At 49.1% G+C, this 18,957-nt stretch overlaps 1 protein-coding gene across 1 annotated transcript in view; it reads left to right on the top strand.

Moving 5' to 3' along the window:
• LOC122383493 (ankyrin repeat domain-containing protein 17-like) overlaps window positions 1–18,957 on the top strand; it is a 55,094-nt gene that overhangs the window by 281 nt on the left and 35,856 nt on the right. Inside the window, exon 2 of the mRNA XM_043369995.1 lies at window positions 15,885–16,009. Coding sequence (XP_043225930.1) covers window positions 15,932–16,009 — 78 coding nt within the window. The 5' untranslated portion in view covers window positions 15,885–15,931. The remainder of the gene's footprint in view (window positions 1–15,884; window positions 16,010–18,957) is intronic.

Here is an 18,957-nt window from a genome sequence, read left to right on the forward strand (position 1 = left end):
ACGAAAATGTTTTTGCTTGGGTGATGTCTGATTAAAATTGTCGTTATAGTTCCCTTAAAAGCGTGCATGCTACGTTTCATTAATAAAGTTGATACACTGATGAATCTGTTCGGTTTCCAAAACTTCGTATCTAGAGATTTCGGGCATGTCCGTACGCTGCATCTCCACTTCGCATCATTCAGTGCAGGCCAGCAGCTTCAGTGACCATCACGACGATGGATAAATTGCAGCGCCGTTGTGTTGCATGCTCAATGCATCTAGGCTGTCAGTTTCTCCCCATTGACTTGGCCCGCCCTGTGCTATTGTCCCCGCGTCCGGCACGGGACGGCTGAATGCTGAGCTACGTTCCGTCGTCGGTACGCCCGAGAAATCACCGCACCGTATATCAGTTAACCCGCGCCCCACTGGGGTCTGCGTATAACACGCCCTACTGGGGGGGGGGCTATTCATAGCCCCCCCTCCTAACTCCGAAACTACTGGGCCGATCGTCAAAATTCAAACGGCGTCTGATAGCCCCGGAAAAACTGTCGAGCGAAACCTAATTTCATTGACCTCGACGTCACCGATGACGTCACAGGTCAGGTCAAAGTAAAAATTATTAGCATTTTGGCTTGTTCACGTTTTGGGCTCTGGCCGCCGTCTTACAAGTCAGATCAGGCTCATTTTTGGATCACACACTCGGGAATAGATGCTCTAGTTACCCTGAGGGTACCAAACTTGTACTTTGATTTTCAGGTCAAGGTCAGGTCATCACAGGTCATGAAAATATTTTTCCGCTTCCCCTTCGAGCTGCCAGCAAACATAGAGACAGTTAGCTATGCTATGCGTAACCAATCTCAGCGCAAACCTCACAACCAATTCCCTCCAGGAAAACACTGTAGCTGTACAAAAAGGGGCTATTGGTATATTCAGCCCAAATGAACACGACACAAACACACTAGCAAGTATCCAAGTCTCAACCGAGACTGCCCTGCCAACGGGCCGCCAGCCCTCCCCCCGCGCGGCGCAATGGTGTCCCCACCCAAACTAGAAACCCTGTCGTGTGTGTCCTCCCCCGGAAAAAGTCCTAACTAGAAAAAAACCGGGGGACCTAGCTGGGGAAAAACCACATTTTGTGGAAAAAACCCATCTTTATTTAAGAGTGTGGTGCGTGTAAAAAAAAAGCCCCAAAAATGGTGGTGGGTGGGTGGGAAACGCAAAAACATTTCAGAGCGAGAACACTGCTGACTTGCGTCAGACCGGGCGGCTTAGAACAGAGTGACCGCGCAAATGCACTCAAACCCCGCGCCGTCACCGTCACGTGACACAAGTCGCTCCACCAATCAGATGAGGCCGCCGCCTTAGCGGCCTTGCCGCCCGGGGGCGCAGGCGGCCGCCCGCCTGCCGCCGAACGCTGCTCGCAGAGGCCGGCCCGGCTCCGGGGCCGCCCCAAAGAAGACGCTCGTTGTGTCGCGGAAAAACCGGTTATATCTTGTCATATATAACCGGGCGTATTTTCCGCTTCCCCTTCGAGCTGCCAGCAAACATAGAGACAGTTAGCTATGCTATGCGTAACCAATCTCAGCGCAAACCTCACAACCAATTCCCTCCAGGAAAACACTGTAGCTGTACAAAAAGGGGCTATTGGTATATTCAGCCCAAATGAACACGACACAAACACACTAGCAAGTATCCAAGTCTCAACCGAGACTGCCCTGCCAACGGGCCGCCAGCCCTCCCCCCGCGCGGCGCAATGGTGTCCCCACCCATTCAATACATCCACCGAGACACCAATGCGCCATAATAAAACACCCCCTTCCCGAAACCAGCAGACCGAATGGGGGATACAAATTAACACAAAAGACCTACAGTCGCCGCCAGTGTCGAGACCAGTGGCGGAACCCACCCAAATACGTGCTTGGTTGAAGGAAGGTAATTAGTTCCTCAACCTGGCCCGAAGCTTACCAGAAACGCCACGATCCCTTAAACCTGCCAACATGAATGTGAGCGATACAGCGGTCACCAATGAAGAGCAATATTACGGCATTTATACCGAAGCCCTCACAGGACTAACAACCAGTAGCATTAGCCACTACTGCGATGATAGCCTCCACCAAGTAAAGGCCCTCGATATACCCGCCGAAAAAACAACCATCCATGAGTTCTGAGGCATCTGACAACAGAAGCTGTATTCTCCTTTACCTTGAACCCTATGCACATTCCTTTCAGCGCGACCATTAATTTTCCCATAACTTTGGAAGGGGTTAGAACAGCATCAACGAAGGTCGTTGACAGCCGCCCAGCAAAAAAGGGGAGGGCTCTCAGCCCGCTCCAGGAATCATGCTGTTGTAGGAGGGGACGCCCGCGGGCAGACTAGCGAGCTGCCCAGAGGCCGTGTAGAAGGGACACCCCCGGGCAGACTAGCGGGCTGCCCCGAGGCCGTTGTAAAAGGGGACACCCCCCGGACAGACTAGCGAGCTGCCCCGGGGTCGTTGTAGAAGGGGACACCCTGGGGCAGACTAGCGAGCTGCCCCGGGGTCGTTGTAGAAAGGGACACCCCCGGGCAGACTAGCGAGCTGCCCCGAGGCCGTTGCAGGAGAGGACACCCCCGGGCAGACTAGCGAGCTGCCTCGGGGTCGTTGTAGAAGGGGACACCCCCCCGGGCAGACTAGCGAGCTGCCCCGGGGTCGTTGTAGAAGGAGACACCCCCCGGGCAGACTAGCGAGCTGCCCCGGGGTCGTTGTAGAAGGGGACACCCCCGGGCAGACTAGTGAGCTGCCCCGGGGTCGTTGTAGAAGGGGACATCCCCCGGGCAGACTAGTGAGCTGCCCCGGGGTCGTTGTAGAAGGGGACACCCCCCGGGTAGACTAGCGAGCTTCACCCAGGACTTGCAGAATTGGGCATCCCAAGATTCTCCGAATGTCTAGGGCAATTATACCCGACCTGAATACCAAAAATACCCGCTTTTGAAGTCTGATAGTATCCGCATCACCCGCCACGGGCAACAAGCTTGCCTTTCCGCGAAGATCCGGATTGATCAGGGACCAAATGACCAGCATACAGACAGCCCCTACGCTGTAAACAGGCCAATACGGGTATAAAGGTTGCCGCTGCTTCCTAGCTCGACACGTTTAGGAGGTGCTTACTGCCTCCAAACGCCGAGCTGGCTCAATGTCACCCATAGAAGGTACAGTAACTCACCCACCAACCAACCATAGGCAGGTCCTGAGTGACGTCAACTGATGCCGGCGATGGGTACCCCGTACCAGTGCCCCAAACTTTGTTGATTTAGGTGTGAAACGACATCCAAATGAAAATCATTTTTCACTCGCCTCCATTTTTTAATAGCCCATTTTTCACTCACAACTTTACCAACAAAAAGCATTTGCATGGATCGATAGCCATTTTACTTCCCACATACCAGCCTTGTATTAGATTTTGCTGTATATTCTTTTTCCAGTCTTTTAGGCCTTATCTGACCATCAATTTTCCACCCTTATCCCTTATTTGGTGAGTAATTTTCATAGACCCGGGAAACAGGTGGGCAGCGGGGGCGCTTGCCCCCCCCCCCCCCCACCTGAGAGCCGAGGGGACGGCGCCCCCTCAACATTGAGGCAGCGAGAAAGGATCTTTCCTCCCTTTTCCGGACTTCCTCTTGTTTCCTTTATACATCTAAACATCAACACCCGGCAATTTCCTTGCCATCTGAATGGTTTCTGCTGTTACAGTATTGATTTGACATCTGCCGTTGTCATCCCGCTTTTGTTTGGGCCTGGCCTTGGCCATAAGTTTGGCAGGCCAGCTTTTATACTGGACCATTTTGAGTCAACCTTTAGAAATACCTAACGTACAACGGTGGTAAAATCGTTGCTACAGGTATAACACAGGTTACCCGCTCCGGGTGTAAGGGAGGGGTGTGGGGCAATGAGTGCACTTACGTGGCGTCCTTGGAAGGCCGGTATGGGATTAAAAGCTCAGCGACACTAAGGGCTTGTGGTGTCTTCGGTTATCGTTAGCACCCTCAGAATCACCGGCGTAGGGCCCTCAGAGCCGCCGGTAAGGGGCCTTTAGAGGCACTGGTGTGGGAATGTCATGCAGGTGCCGGTGTGGGCGCTCAGAGGTGCCAGTATGATTCTCTCAGAGGCGCCGGTGAGGGTCCTTACAGGCGTTGCTGTGGGCCCTCATAGACGCTGGTGTGGAGCCGTTACATACGGGTGTGGGGCCTGAGCTGCTGACGCGAACCCTCTACAAGCCGGCAGGGGGTTCTCAGTGACCGGCAAGAGGCCCTTAGGCCAGCAGAAGAAGTTCTGTGGGGTCCTTAGAGACCGGCATGGTACTATCATACGCCGGTGGGGCCCTGAGAGTCACCGGACCGGTGTGGGGCCCTCAGAAGTCACCAGTGGGTGGCCTATAGATGCGCAGGCATTGGGTAGGGTAGGGATTAGGGTCCTCGCTCTCAGAGTCTCCGATATAGGGCATTAATAGGCACTAGTGTAGGCACTCAAGAGTTGGGGATGTGCAACCCTCAGACACCGGTGTGGGCCTTCATAGGCGCCGACTAGGGCCCCCACCGTTGCCGTTATAGGGCCATCAGAAAAATAATTGTGGGACCATCACAGGCAGGAAATGCCCCTAGAACTGGCCCCTCATAGGCCGGTAAGAACTTTCAGAGGCCAGTAACGGGCCTTGGGAGACCACTGAGGAGCCCTTATAAAGGCCCAGGAGGCCCTCAGAATCCGGCGTAGGGCCCTTAAAGAGATCATAGTGTGGCAATTAGGGTCCATGAGGAGCTCTAACGAGCCCCATGGGGCCCTTCTATATGGCCATTGTTAACCCCCAGTGGTCAAATAGCGCCGCAGGACCCCTCGGACCGGAGCGAGGCTCCCTTTGAACCCGATGGGGAGGTGGGGTACGTGTCCCCTTAGACCCCTAGCTACGCCACCGCTTCATATGCATCATGTCAGGTATTTTATATGCTCTCCCCCCCCCCCCCCCACCTTGAAAATTGTTCCCGACCCCCTAGGAATTTTCCTTTGACCACCCAAGCCAAAATACAATTTTGGGACACTGAGGGGAACTCCCAGTCCTAACAACGCATACTGACTTCCTTCATTTTAACTATTAATGATAGTACCTGACCTGTATTGTTCAATGTTCATTCGCTGTTTTGCAGGAGAAAGGTCATCTCATATTTTATAGCGACAAGTAGAAATAATTTGCTAAGAAATAGACCGCTTTGAAGATAGTTACAGACGATTTAACAACCCTCAGCAGCAGCAAACCAAGGTTGAAAACACGTCTAACGTTAGACTTGCTATAGATTCATTTTTTATCTTCGGGCTTCGCCTAACGATTTTATCATAATTTTACTACTATCATAGTATCTCACTTTCCACCAGCATTGCCCTCATGTCCCTATTGGTGGAACCAAACATCCCCTCAAAAATGCCGATATCGCCCATGCCCAAGCGTTCACAATCCACCCTATCGGGTCCCCTAGAACCTTCCTTAACAGATATGTACCGGGCCCCGTACATGGAATAACGTACCTTTCAAAACCCCGGCCACCTTGGCCTATACCTGACGATGTTCCGTAAGACCTGCTAGGCAGCACCACTGGAGCTAGATGAGCTGGGAGGGGTCGGAACTCCCTCAGCTGACACAGGAGCTGTGAAGGAATCCTTCAGCGGCCAGAGAAGACTCTGGCAAAGCGGGCCGGCCCCGCCGAGTGTGCCGATCCGTCGCCGTTCAGAGTCGGATGCCAACCACCAAGCCATGGAAGAAGAAGAAGAAAAAAAAAGATTGTGTCACAACCATTTTTAGCCGAAATCTCGTATCAATATTACTATATGATGATTGTCGCTTATGCATGTCTAGGCAAGGCTCTATTGACCAACGACAAGATAGGCACCTCACTCTGGCAAAAAAAAAAACTATTTACAAACGCCACTACCATAAAAAACGAAAACACAGTTCACTCGTACCTCAATGCAGAGTGAGAGCCACACAATCATGGGCTACCCTAAAATTGCATCCTAGAAAATGGCATGCCTACCTACTGCAGCCTTTAAACATGGGTGTGAAAACTTCCTCTGGGTAATAGCCTGTAACTTACTATGCTATCGCTAATGCATCCCAAAACCATCTTACATAATTCCCCATCTAATCCATAATATCCTAGTCCGCCGAGACTTATCACACCCAAACTGGGTTCCACTGTATCACCTCTGTACCTCCATGTATCACCCACTAAACCTTTCATTCCAACCTATCAACACCAGATAACAATACTAACTTAGACCAATGCCATTGCATTGGTTATCCTTAGCATGAACTCCATTTACCCTCTCAAGTCTCACCCGGTAGTTGGTACTTTTGTTATCAACAATCCCTAACCCACTCAAGGCCGTCCCACTAATGAAAACCCCGCTCGGACACGCTCGGACAGAGCCAACATCACCAGCAGCTCATTCTCCACGGGGTACGCCCACCTGGCACACCTTACGCCAGTAACCGTTCACCTGTATGGGAACCACAGTTCAACCAACACCAGGCACCACAAAACGGCAATTATACCAACTCTCTGCACAACCACCGGCCAACACCACGTGGCCACCAAAACCCTACGCCGGCCAGGCCGTGCACTCTGAGCTGCTACACCGAGAAAGCATGAGCTGATTCCACTCACACGGAGTGTAGAATGGCAAAGTCCGGCGCTCCGTTCCAGGGAAGAAACAAAAAACAGTTACAGCTATGTTACACCTAGCAAATACCTACACCCAATCTCCCAAAATCTGAAAAACACACCAAGCCTATTTCTACCAGCAGTCCAAGTTTCGTTGTTTCATCTAACCTTCAAAGAACCTATAATACCGGGCATTTGCCGACCCATTGCTCATCGACCCTCTTCTTACCGTGATAGCATAACATAAACACAAAAAACCAGACCTCATGCCGAAAATGAAAAAATAAGACAGAAACAACAAACCAGTAAAAAATAAACATAAAAACCCCGAAAGGAAAAAAAACATGCTCGTCAATCAATATAACATTGATATAAAACCGAACTTATACTCCCCTTGATGTCTTCCAGCTTCCACTGAACACGACCGCAGTAAAACGCAAAAACATTTCAGAGCGAGAACACTGCTGACTTGCGTCAGACCGGGCGGCTTAGAACAGAGTGACCGCGCAAATGCACTCAAACCCCGCGCCGTCACCGTCACGTGACACAAGTCGCTCCACCAATCAGATGAGGCCGCCGCCTTAGCGGCCTTGCCGCCCGGGGGCGCAGGCGGCCGCCCGCCTGCCGCCGAACGCTGCTCGCAGAGGCCGGCCCGGCTCCGGGGCCGCCCCAAAGAAGACGCTCGTTGTGTCGCGGAAAAACCGGTTATATCTTGTCATATATAACCGGGCGTATTTATCATGCGTCGGTCACGTGACACATGTTTTATGGTCCATTTAGGTCAGAGATTTCGAATTTGATGTCGTCTGTGTCATTCGAGGTCATTTTGAGTCGAATTTAGCTTATGTTAGGTCACTTTCAGGTCAAAAAAGGTCAAATTTTGAAGTTAAAATTTTTCAATCAAAAAGGTGTCTATTGGATGCAGCTTGAGCTCAGGAACACGATGGTGCTATTTATATTGGCGTACGATGTCAAATACGTGCTGAAAAATTGATTTGAAAAATTAATAATTGTGAATTTTTTGCAATAATGCGTAAAACTTGGCCATTTTTGAAGATATTTAGCTAAAACTTGCTAGAGTTAGTCATAATAATGCGTTCTATCACATGTATTCCGGTTTTTTTCGAAAAGTCAAAAACTTTTTGAAAAAAATGTAAAAGTATAAATTTTGGATATTATTTTATCAAATTTTCAAAATTCTCTAAATTTCGAAAATCCGAGATAGCAGTTTGATAGCGCAGTCTATTCTGAGTCCTCTCATGCAAAGAAATTGGATCTAGCCTAAAAACTGAGCTCTTGGGAGCGATTGCCGTGGTTCAATGTTTTGCGTCGAAATCGGCCGAACATGACGTCACTCTGACGTCATTTCCGGCCGACCTATAGTGGGTACGAAGTTCAAATTTTGACACAAGGTGTCAAATTGATGCAGCCTAAGGTACTGAAAGTTTGGCGTCGATACGTCAAGCGGTTTGGAAGTTATTGCAGAAAAACGGGAGGGGGGGGGGGCTATAAATAGCCCCCCCCCACTGGGGCGCGGGTTAATGACTACTTAAATGCGTGTACGAAACAGAGCTTAATTCTTACAAGGTTACATTCTCTTTATAGCGAAATAATAACCCGTAGAGCTGAGAATCTTTTCTAGACTTCAGATTAGCCTACATAGATCTTTTTTTCACAAGTGGTTTGGCTTCAAACATACCTATTACATACATAAACAAGTCTTATCATTCAGTTTAGCAAGCAAAAAGTTCAATGTCGATGAAAACGTTTAAAAAACATTAAATGATTTTAGTTTATTTTCATCAGAAAAGGTGTCATCCACTTTTCATCAGATTATGTGACTTTTGCTTCCTGATAAAATTTGGGCGGGAAATGCTACTTTAAAAATGTGGTTGTGTAATGCGTGATAATTGCTGGCAAATCCATGCGAAACATGTCGGCCATTAAGGACTTAATGCGTGTCAAATCTAATTAAATAATTAAAGTATTGCTCAAACACAGATATGACTACTGAGTATTGACTACATTAACAGTTCTTAAGCATGAAGTCCTCCACATTCGTCGTTCCAGTAGCTGCACCATCTCTGCGCAGGTTCCCGTGTCCGCGGCTGCCGTCGTCCCGTGCCTGTTTGTCAGACCGGACCACACGCCGCTGACGCCGGAACCCTCCTGTGACCCTCCGCCCTGTCCCCCTCCCCCGCGCGTCTCGGGACAAACTATTCATCCCTGTGCGTCCCTCCCCCTGCAGACCCGGCCCGAGTCTGACCCTTCTGTACCCTACCCCTGTCTCTTGCCCCCTCCCCTCTTCCCCGCGCGGCTCGGGATAGAGCACCTGAACCCCTGCGGCCCCCCGTAGCGCGGCGCCGGCCTGACCCGCCTGTGCCCCCTCCCCCTGCCCCCCCCCTCGCCGCTCAGGACAACCCGACCCCGCGCGCCTCCTCCCCGCCCCCTGTCGCCCCGGCCTGACCCTTCCGCATCCTACCCCTGCCCCCTGTGGTCCCGTCCCATCAGAGGGGTGTTCACGGGCACCGCACACTGCTGCGTGCGGTGTGTGCGGTGCGTCCAGCAGGCGTGGGGGTAGGGGATGGGTAGGCGGCTCTGACGTCACGGCTGCGTGCGGTGGACGGTCCGCTGTGGCCAGTCCCGACCGGCCACAGCGATCGCTGTGTGCGGTGACGGAAGGCTGACGTAGGGACGCAGTGGGCGGAGCTTGGAGGCTGTGTGCGGTCCGTCCGACCGCACACAGGGCCCGTGAACAGCCCTCAGATGTCTCGGTCCGACCCCCCCCCCCTCCCCCTCCCGGACATACCGGTGACCCCGGCGACCCCTCCCCTGGGGAGGCATCCCGGGGAACGCGACAGGCCCCTCCCCCTCCGAGGACCGGCACCAAGGCGGCGTGGGATCAAATGGCACCGCCTGGGACCGCTGGCCGCTGGCCGTCCGACCTCTGATCGAAAAGGATGTTTGTCTCGAAAATGGCCGGCAAAACTCCCATCTGGCGTCCACCTGGGGCTTTAATTAGGGGTCCGGCGAGGCGCGTAACGGTACTTTAGGCAGCTTACCATGCCGTTTTTGCTTTTCTCAGGATTTGCGGGGTCTGCTGGATGCGATTTGATGCGATTTGCCCGGGGGTAGTGCGTGGAGTTAGTGGCACTGGAATGAGACGAGGGGTGGACGCGTCAGGATTCTGGGGGGGGGGGGGGGGATGGGGAGGGAGGAAAATTTGACGGAGAGAGAGGGGACAAATGGAGACGGGGAGGGAGGGAGAGGGATGGGAAATGTAGGGACGGGCGACACAGACACTGGTAGAAAAACAGAGAACCGATATTTTGAACAGGATGCTTTTCGATGCTCAGAGTTACACTAAAAGAAGGGCCGGCCATCGGTCATACTGGTGAACTCTGATCAGCCGATAACGCCGGCTAGATGTTTGGAAGGAACGATGTACGTCAGCCCTGTGTCTTTAAAGCTGGACCCTGACCGTGGTCCACGTAAAACAAACACATCTGATAATGACAAGACAAAACAAGGATCTTATGAAAATCAGCTGTTCAGTGGATAACTTCCTATACCCCATCTCAAAACTCGAGCAAACACTTTCAGATGAGCGTCAGACGTGACATTGATCCTGTGCCGAAAAGAAATAATAGTAATGAAGCCGAAGCCATATAATGCTTTCTGAATTTGGTTCACCTCGACTGAAAAGTTAACTAAACAATATTATTACATTGAGTGTAATTCTTGCATGCATTATGCCTCCCAAAGGGAAATGGCCGGATGAAATTAGTGATTAGATATTTTATGCTTCGTTACTGAAAGTATTTCCCGCCTCATCGTCTCCGGTGTCTCTAAAAATTGCATAAAGTGTGATACGATTTTTGTTTACATCAGTTAGCACAAATTTGACAAAAAAAAACAATTGCTCCAATTTTGCAACCCTTAATAGGTATGTGCCGGGCTTCTAAAAAAAAAGTTAGACGATTTTATAACTAACGTATTGAAGGGTGTATCAGTGTAACAAAACATAATTGGGTATCACCTAAAAGCCTCATCAAAGATATTTCGTTTGAGGGGATTTCGATCCTCGGTAGTCGCCCTTCTGAGCCGCGCCGAGGTCATGTTCGAGATGATTCCCTTTTTGCTCGATGCACAGTTTAGCCCGGCGCAGCGCGACCTCTGCTGCAGCACGACCTACGAAAAGCTGCAGACGGCACACCGCTGACTTCACTGCATCCTTATGATCTCCGGAACTTTTTGGGTGGTTTCGGTACACCTGAGACTTGAGGTGGTCCTATAGGGAAAAGTCCGGTGGGATTACTTTCGGAGAATTCGCCGACCACGGGCGTGTCTCGAACCTCGAGATCACGCGCTACCCGAAGCGCTCCCACAGCCCCTTCCGGTTTTCTTTAGCGGTATTGGCGTGGCATCGTCTTGCTGGAACCATTGGATCTTAAGCGTTTCCGGATCTCTGCTCATGCTGATATTGCAGAACCCTCCAAAACATCGCCAGAGCCATCCGATATCGCTGACGATTGACAGTCTGAGTAGCGCATCTCTCGCACGAGTGGTGTTCGCCGTGAGCCTTTGATTGGGTTTGTGGCCTCCGCTGTGTTCCTTGAATTGCGTAAACCTATTGTTAACACTTCCTCGAGCCAGAAACTTGTCAATAATGTGGAAAATTTTGTTTCAAGTGTTACTCTCTTTGCCCTAAAGTGTTTACGAATCTTCCGTGGTGTCGAACCGACCGACTTAGTCTGGGAAAGCATAATTTTACGAGTTATGCTTTTACTTCCTAAGACCACGGCTTCATTTTTTAAGCTCAAACCATGGTGTCATATAAATATACGAAAAATTCTCCGTTTTCCACGTGCATTGATTTTGCTTAAATGTTGTTAGGGGTCCTCTATTCGCAAAAGAAATCCGTCTAACGTTTTTGAGAAGCCCGGTATTAACCCTCGCCCCGTTGGGGGGGGGCCATTTTGGCCCCCCCCCCTGTGGTTTTTCCTGAATAGCAAGAAAACGGCGGCGCTCAGCGCCGCCAAATTTTCAGTACCTTCCCGGGCATCAATTTGACACCTTCACACCAAATTTCAAGTCTTAGGTCACCTTAGGTCAGGAGTTATTGAGGTCAAACTGAGGTCATGTTCGAGCAAAAACGAGCAAAAAACATGCAATCTTGAAACGCTCACCAAATCTACAGTTATCAAGCAATTTCAAAGTTCTTTATATGGTCTAGTAGACAAAAAGCGGCGCTACAAAACTGCTATCTCGGATTTTCAAAATTTTTGGTTTTTGACCAAAAAAAATTCAAAAAATTGATTTTTTAGAAAAACTTTGAAAAAATCCAAAAAAATTCCGAATTTCGAAAAAACCGGAATATATGTGATAGTCCCAGCGCTCTTCTATATACCTACCAAATTTCAGATCGATATCTCGTTTTTTGGCCAAGTTATAGCGAAAAAAACTGTTCAAAAATGATGACGTCAAATTTTTGAACTCAATTTTTAGCAATTCTGGACCACGTACGGCAAAACAAAGACCATCATTGAACTCCCCGTGACGAGCTGCATCGATTCGATACCCATTTTATGCAAAAATATTAACTTTGAAATTTGGCCTAATTTGACCTGACCTTGACCTGACCTTGACCTGACCTTGACCAAAACGTGATCTAAGCTGGCCCCAAAGGCTGCCTGACCCATATAATCGCATTTGTCATGTAAAATGGACCATAAAACATGTATCACACGACACTTTCATATTGTGACCCCCCCCCCCGTGACCTGACCTCTGTGACCTGACCTGGTATCAGTGACCTCAAATAGCAAAATATGTGTTTGAAGAACATTTCCCCATCAATGATTTTCAATGAAATGCATTTTACTCGATTTTACAACGCATTTCTTGAAGTGCCTGTAAACGGTGAAATTGGACCTTTGACCTGACCTGTGACGTCATCGGTTTGACCTAGGTCAATAAAATTGGGTCACAAGGTAGTTCCCCGTTGGGGCTATCCAACGCCGTTTACCGCTTGTCGCTATGTTGCGTGGTTCTCGAGATCTTAGGGGGGGGGCCAAAATGCCCCCCCCCCCCCCAACCGGGCGCGTTGCTCGGCTGAGCCCAACGGGGCGCGGGTTAACACGCGCAGTGGAAGGGTGGGGGCGAATTTCGCCCACCGCTCCTGTTTTTCGCAAAAATCTCACGCTGTAATTATACTATCGACGCCAAATTTTCAGTGCCTGCCCAACATTGATTTGTTAATCGAAATAGTAAATATTTTATAAGCAAATCGGTTTACAACCTTTTAGTAACACTTAACAGGAGTGTTAAGTCAAAAATTCCGCCGGCGCGGCGGCCGGCGCTGGCCGATCCTCGCTGCCGCCGCAGGACGGTTCATTCTTCGCATTGCGCTGCTTACCGCTAACCGCTGCTAGTGATCGATTCGCTTCAGATCTGTGAAGACTTAAAGAGGTACAGGCAATCTTATGGTAAAAGAATTACGAAAATTATTGGCCGGTAATTTTTTTAGTTACTGGTGTGTAAACACAAAATTATGCCTGAAAGGTTTCCAGCGTCGGCTAATCTCCGCCCCAACCGGAAGACATCTTACTCTTAGCAGAGTTTGAATTTGTCGTTATTTCGGCTGGATTGACGTGGTTCTCAAATGGTAATTTTTTTTAATATAAGCCTCACGTTTGAAAAACACATTTCGACTCTAACAAAAAGTTCTTACACTATCTTGAGGCCCTCATGAGACCTGTGGCACTTGAACGGTACTTGAACTAAACCTAACCTGTCGCAGAGACATTTGATCAGAGTTTGGAAAGGCCCCAAGCAGGCCCAGATGCTTTTGCGTCACGCTTGGAAAGCCGAAAGGAAACGTGTCAGTTTACACGATTTGTGAAAATCGGTTGTAAAATTTGAAGCAGAACCAACGAGGAACATGGATTGAATCAAAGCATTGACTTTTCCGAGTTTGGAGACGGAGTATTGAACATTTAGGTGACTCCGACTCCGACTCTGGCTAGATCTGCAGGCTCCGACCGGGTCCAACCTCACAGGCATTCTCACAAAGGTGCCTCCATTTTCCCGACCCCACAATCTCATCAAATCATCGGTGCCCGGTCGGAGGTTTCAAGCTGTCCCGCTTGCCCCCCCCCCCCCCCGGTAGCGACGCTAATGGCTCCAACGCCCCCCCCCCCCTCCCTCTCCATGTATTAGACGCTGTAAAATGGCCCAACACGGGCTAGGATTAGTTATGGCTTGTGTGCAGTGCATTCCTCGCACGGGGAAGGCATCGCTTCGGTCTGCCGGCGCTAAGATTTTCCCTGCATGCATTCCTCCAGCAATGTATGGTGCTGAGGCTCCATATTTCTGAGATAATCATTGGACATTCGTATATTTGACTTGTTGAATGTGTTTGTTTCTTTCGATTCTATTCAAACATCAATACCTTATTTTATCCTCATTTACTTTTTCAGAGGCCATAAATTTAACTTCTCTCTTATCGTCCATTCAACGCAATTCATACGAATCAACCAATTGCAGTTTATAAAAGCATCATTCGATAGGTTCGTTAGCCATAGAAAATATCTGTTAGCCCGCGCGGGGCTGGGGGGGTAAATTTTACCCCCCCTCGCGAATTTTTGCGATATCTCAAAAACGGCGGCGCGCAGCGCCGCGAAACTTTCAGTACCTTTTCTTACATCAATTTGACACGTTCCCTGAAAATTTGAGCGAAATCCGTCGGAAATTTTTTGAGAAATTGACGTTTTAGTGACGTCATGTTCGTCATTTTCGCCTCAAAAACAGCAAAAGTTCAAACGCCGCTAACATCTTCATTTTTAAAGGAATCAAGACGTAACAAAAAAAGGTTATACGTAATTTTACTTTGTCTATCAAATGGCTATCTCGGTTTTTTGAAAATTTTGGATTTTGACCTAATTTTTTTTTCAAAAAACTGACTTTTTTCGGAAAATCATTATAAAATCCAAAATTTTGAGTCTATCGAAAAAACCGGAATATATGTCAGAGAAGTGGTCTATGTGCACCTACATACCAAATTTTAGAAGAATCGGTTCAAAAATGTGGGAGTTATTCAAAATTTTATGACGTCACGACACACGAATTTTTTGAAAAATGACTTTTTTGGAAGTTCTAGACTTCGTACGGAAACAAAAATAGCACCATTCGATTCGCCGTGAAAAACTGCATCAGATAGACACCTTTTTAGGCCTTAACAACCAACTTCAAAATTTGACCTCACTTGACCTGACCTTGACCTGACCTCGACCTGAAATTCATCCAGAGGTGGTCCATATCACTTATTGAGTGTGCCTATTGAATTCTATGAGTAAAATGACCCATAAAACATGTGTCGCACATGCCCTTTTCTATATTTTGTTTTTTGGTGACCTGACCTGACCTGACCTGACCTTGACCTTGACCTCTGAATGATATTGTATGCAACGAATATTGTCTTGGTAGCCTAAGAACACGTTTTGGGCGATCAGTCTCAGTCCATGACTCCATTCTTCGGCAACTACGGTGCAAGGCCGATACTGTAGAAACTTGCAATTTGTACCCTTGACCTGACCTTGACCTTGACCTCAAACTTTAAATTAAGTACATGTTTTTAGTAGTTCGTGATGAGAGCTTTCGATTGGCGTTTGAATTTTCCAAATCGGACCGTTAGTTCGGGAGATAACAGGGGGGGTAAAATTTACCCCCCCCCCCCAGCCCCGCGCGTTCGGCTGGAGACCCCAGCCCCGCGCGGGTTAGAATAGAACGTTTTACGTTGATAAGTTGTGTTATGAAATATCAGTGATATAAAATCCAGCATTTTGGCTATTGCTCATGCTTGCCTATAATTGACAAACTAACTAATTTTCTTACTAGTGCACATGCACAAAAACGAATAACCGCAGGTTGTTTGAAAAAAAAAACAAACACTATTCGTTAGAATTGTGTTTTTCTATTGAAAAACAACTGGTATCTATGTGTTGGTATGTGTTGGTCACTGTGTCTTCACGAAATATCTCCGTCCTTTTCTGTCTTGAACTAACACAGTGACCAAGGTATTTACATACCGAAAACCTTGTGAATTTTAATAAACATTTGTCCTGTTATTGTTATCATTTATCGTAACTGTCTCGGATATTGCACAGCAATGTTTGCCGATTTCCCGCTGACAGGCAGTGTTTCCCCTGCTCGCCGGCAGGTGTCAGGGTAGTCGCTCTGCTCTCATTAGAACCAAACATCTCAGCCATGGACGTCGAGAGGGGACTGTTTAAGCGCACTCGGCTGATGGAGGCAGCCATCGCCGGCGATGTCGACAAGATCAAGGTGAGTCGGACACTCGGTTCTGCTTCATTTTTATGTATTGATCACTGGTTAATGACCAGTTTGACCATTAGGGGAGACCCGAGAGGTATGGGCCGGTTTTATGAAATGGCCATTTTCTTCCTGTGGGCAGCGGCTAGACCTGGTTTTTCACTCTACGTGCGTAAAATTGCCTTTCGCCTGTAAAGTGTGTCTGATATAAGGCATCTGGGATCAACTATTTTGTCTCGAGATAACTTTGAATAAATCATGCGCTTTTTTGATCCAGCAAAATACACCGGTAGTTATGGGCCATGGCCCATAACTACCGGTGTCATGTTTCATATTCTTTTCTTAACATTGAGAACAATACTCGTAGCTGGGATCTACCTTGAGCGCTCTTAGAGCCCATACACCTCATAAGCGGCCAACAGCTTACTTTATGGAGGTCACTTGGCCCCATATTTATTTGGGTAAGCTCAATCACGGTCCATGACATGAGACCAATAATATTTTTCTGTTCGAATGCAATTTGTACTTAAATTTTCGACCACGCGCGACTAAAAGAAAACTTATTGAAGAGGACATTGAATGAAAGCATCATTTTGTTTATTAAGGATCACCGGGGGTGGGTGGCCCGAACCTCCCGGTTAGGAGGTCAAAATACGCGTAGCATCTCAGCTCATAATCTTGCAAGAAAATTTCAAATTGTCTATCCAGTCTTAATTTGCATGCTTTTAACTTTATGTTAGCGATGGTGTGACATGATAAGACTATCCTCGTTCACATAAATCACGAAATTTCTGTATGTACCGTATTTTACACGAAGAGGGCAAAAACGCTTTATCGCCGCTCATTCTTTAACCCTCTGGCGGGGGGCCTCAGGAGTCCCCCCCCCCCTGAGGTTTTTTGGTTATTTCTCCCAAACGCTTTGAGCTAGGAAGCTCAAATTTTCTGACTTTTCCTAAATGTAACATTATAAGTCAACTGATAATGTTTTTTCTCCGCGGTGAGGGCGAGCGCCGCCCATGTGATTGCGTCATACCGCCCGCTCGTCAGGTCCGCATGACCCGAGCCCGGGTCATTCGCGCTCGCAGCGCCGCCGAGAGCAGTCAGCCACTGAGCCGTGGGCTGAGCGCGGCGCTTCCTGCTTTTCGAGCTTGAGATCGACACACCCAAAGCCTCGGCGTCAACACGCAGCAGCCGGCCTGACAAGCACACCTCGTCCAGCGTCGCTCCGCAGAGCACAAGGGGCGCCCTCAGGGGCTGCACAGCGCCCAGAGGCAACTCCGTCGCCGCTATGCCCCGACGTTCTCCAGTCCCTGCACTGGCTGACGCAGTAGCATCTCTGAGGACTGCTCAGTGCCCAGCTACACTCGTCCGCTACACCAGCAGCCCCTGCCGATACCATCGCGATCAGCAAAAAACAGCTGCACGGGATAGTCGTCGGGATGTTTCAGGCAGCCAGTCGCGGCCGCTGCACCAGCTGTCATCCCCGTCCCATCTACGCAGCACACGTCGTCGGGACCATCTCTAGGTCTCGAGTAGCCGGCGCAGTTCCGGAGGAGACGAACACCCAGGTAATACCTCAGGTTCAGCGACATGCCTTTAAAATTAGATATAAAAAATAATAATTACAATACATCACTTTTAGTGTATCAGCTATCAGATACAACATCGAGAGCCACCGTTTTGTCAATCTTGACAACTGGTTTTGTACCTCTGATCCTCGCCATGAGGAGTCTGTAGTGTCGGCACCTTCAGCGTTGTGGGTGGTCTTCTGCAGCCAAGCCATCCATACGCGTCATCCAGACATTCGCAGTCAGTAGTTTTTGTCCGATATACGGGTGGTTACTTGAGCCCATCCTGAGAATGTCGCTCACATGCGTCAAGTCAGCTTTCTCTCAGCACCCGGCATGGGGCTCTCTTGGAGGGAATATGACAAGTGGTTAACACGCGCTAGTGAGCTCCCTCCACACCTGTACAGTGTACAAAGTGGGGCGAATCTGATGCTATTTCGCCAATCTGGCTCAACTCCACTGGCCGCGGCATCACCACTCACCAGCGTATCAGCAAGGTAGGAGCTGGGGCGTTCGGGGTGCGGAGTTCTCAACTCCTGTGTTTCCGGTGGATGCACGCACGGTCGCTGCCACTACAGCCACTCCTGGCGTGTCTGCCGCGGAAACCACGGCGCTCTCCGCTGCCCCCGCCGCAACGCCATTCGCAGCCAGCGGCCGGTCACCCCTCACGCCGCCCTACTCGCTCCTCGGGAATAGCAGACTACCCGCTGGCAGAATGCTCGCCATCAGCGTGCCACATGTCGTTCTTCGTGAGCTTCTTAGTAGCTATAACTTATTTCTCGCGCCCTATGTTGGTGTAAGACTTCGAAAACTGCTTCATAATTGGATGTTTGGGGGCTGCCCTCAGTAGCAAGCGGCCAAATCTATTTTCATTCGTGTGATCCGTCGCCCATTATAGTGGATGCATATGTCAGTTGCGATAGACGCGCGGGTCGCATTGCCGGTCCTGCTTCCTCAAGCAGTCAATGGATAAGAAAGTTTTTCCCGAGCAGACTTATTCCCGAAAACGCCGGGGATGTAACACTTTAACCGCTACCTCTCCCTTCCGGAGGCCGATCTGTTAATGAATTTATCCCCACCTTATAAGTTAGAACACAGACACTTAGAAATAGCGACCCCCAAATATAGCTGACTCATAGACAATCCTCTCGGACGGATGGTTTCTGTGCTGATATTTTTTTCAAAGACGGCATTCATGACGTCTCTGAATTTGCTTCAGCGCATGTGCAGCGAGCTCCACGTTCCTTTTTGCTCTAGCAAGGCAAAGGAGCCCTACCGTATCCTCACATTCCCACGTAAAGAATGTTTTACATTCCAAGTTCTTAATGAGTACTGTAGATACATCAGCATGAGTGCGTCCAGCGGGCAGAAAGAGAAGCTCCAGAGTGATCA

Source organism: Amphibalanus amphitrite, unplaced genomic scaffold, assembly GCF_019059575.1.
Source record: "Amphibalanus amphitrite isolate SeventyFive unplaced genomic scaffold, NRLGWU_Aamphi_draft 000165F_arrow, whole genome shotgun sequence".
Lineage (NCBI taxonomy): Eukaryota > Metazoa > Arthropoda > Thecostraca > Balanomorpha > Balanidae > Amphibalanus > Amphibalanus amphitrite.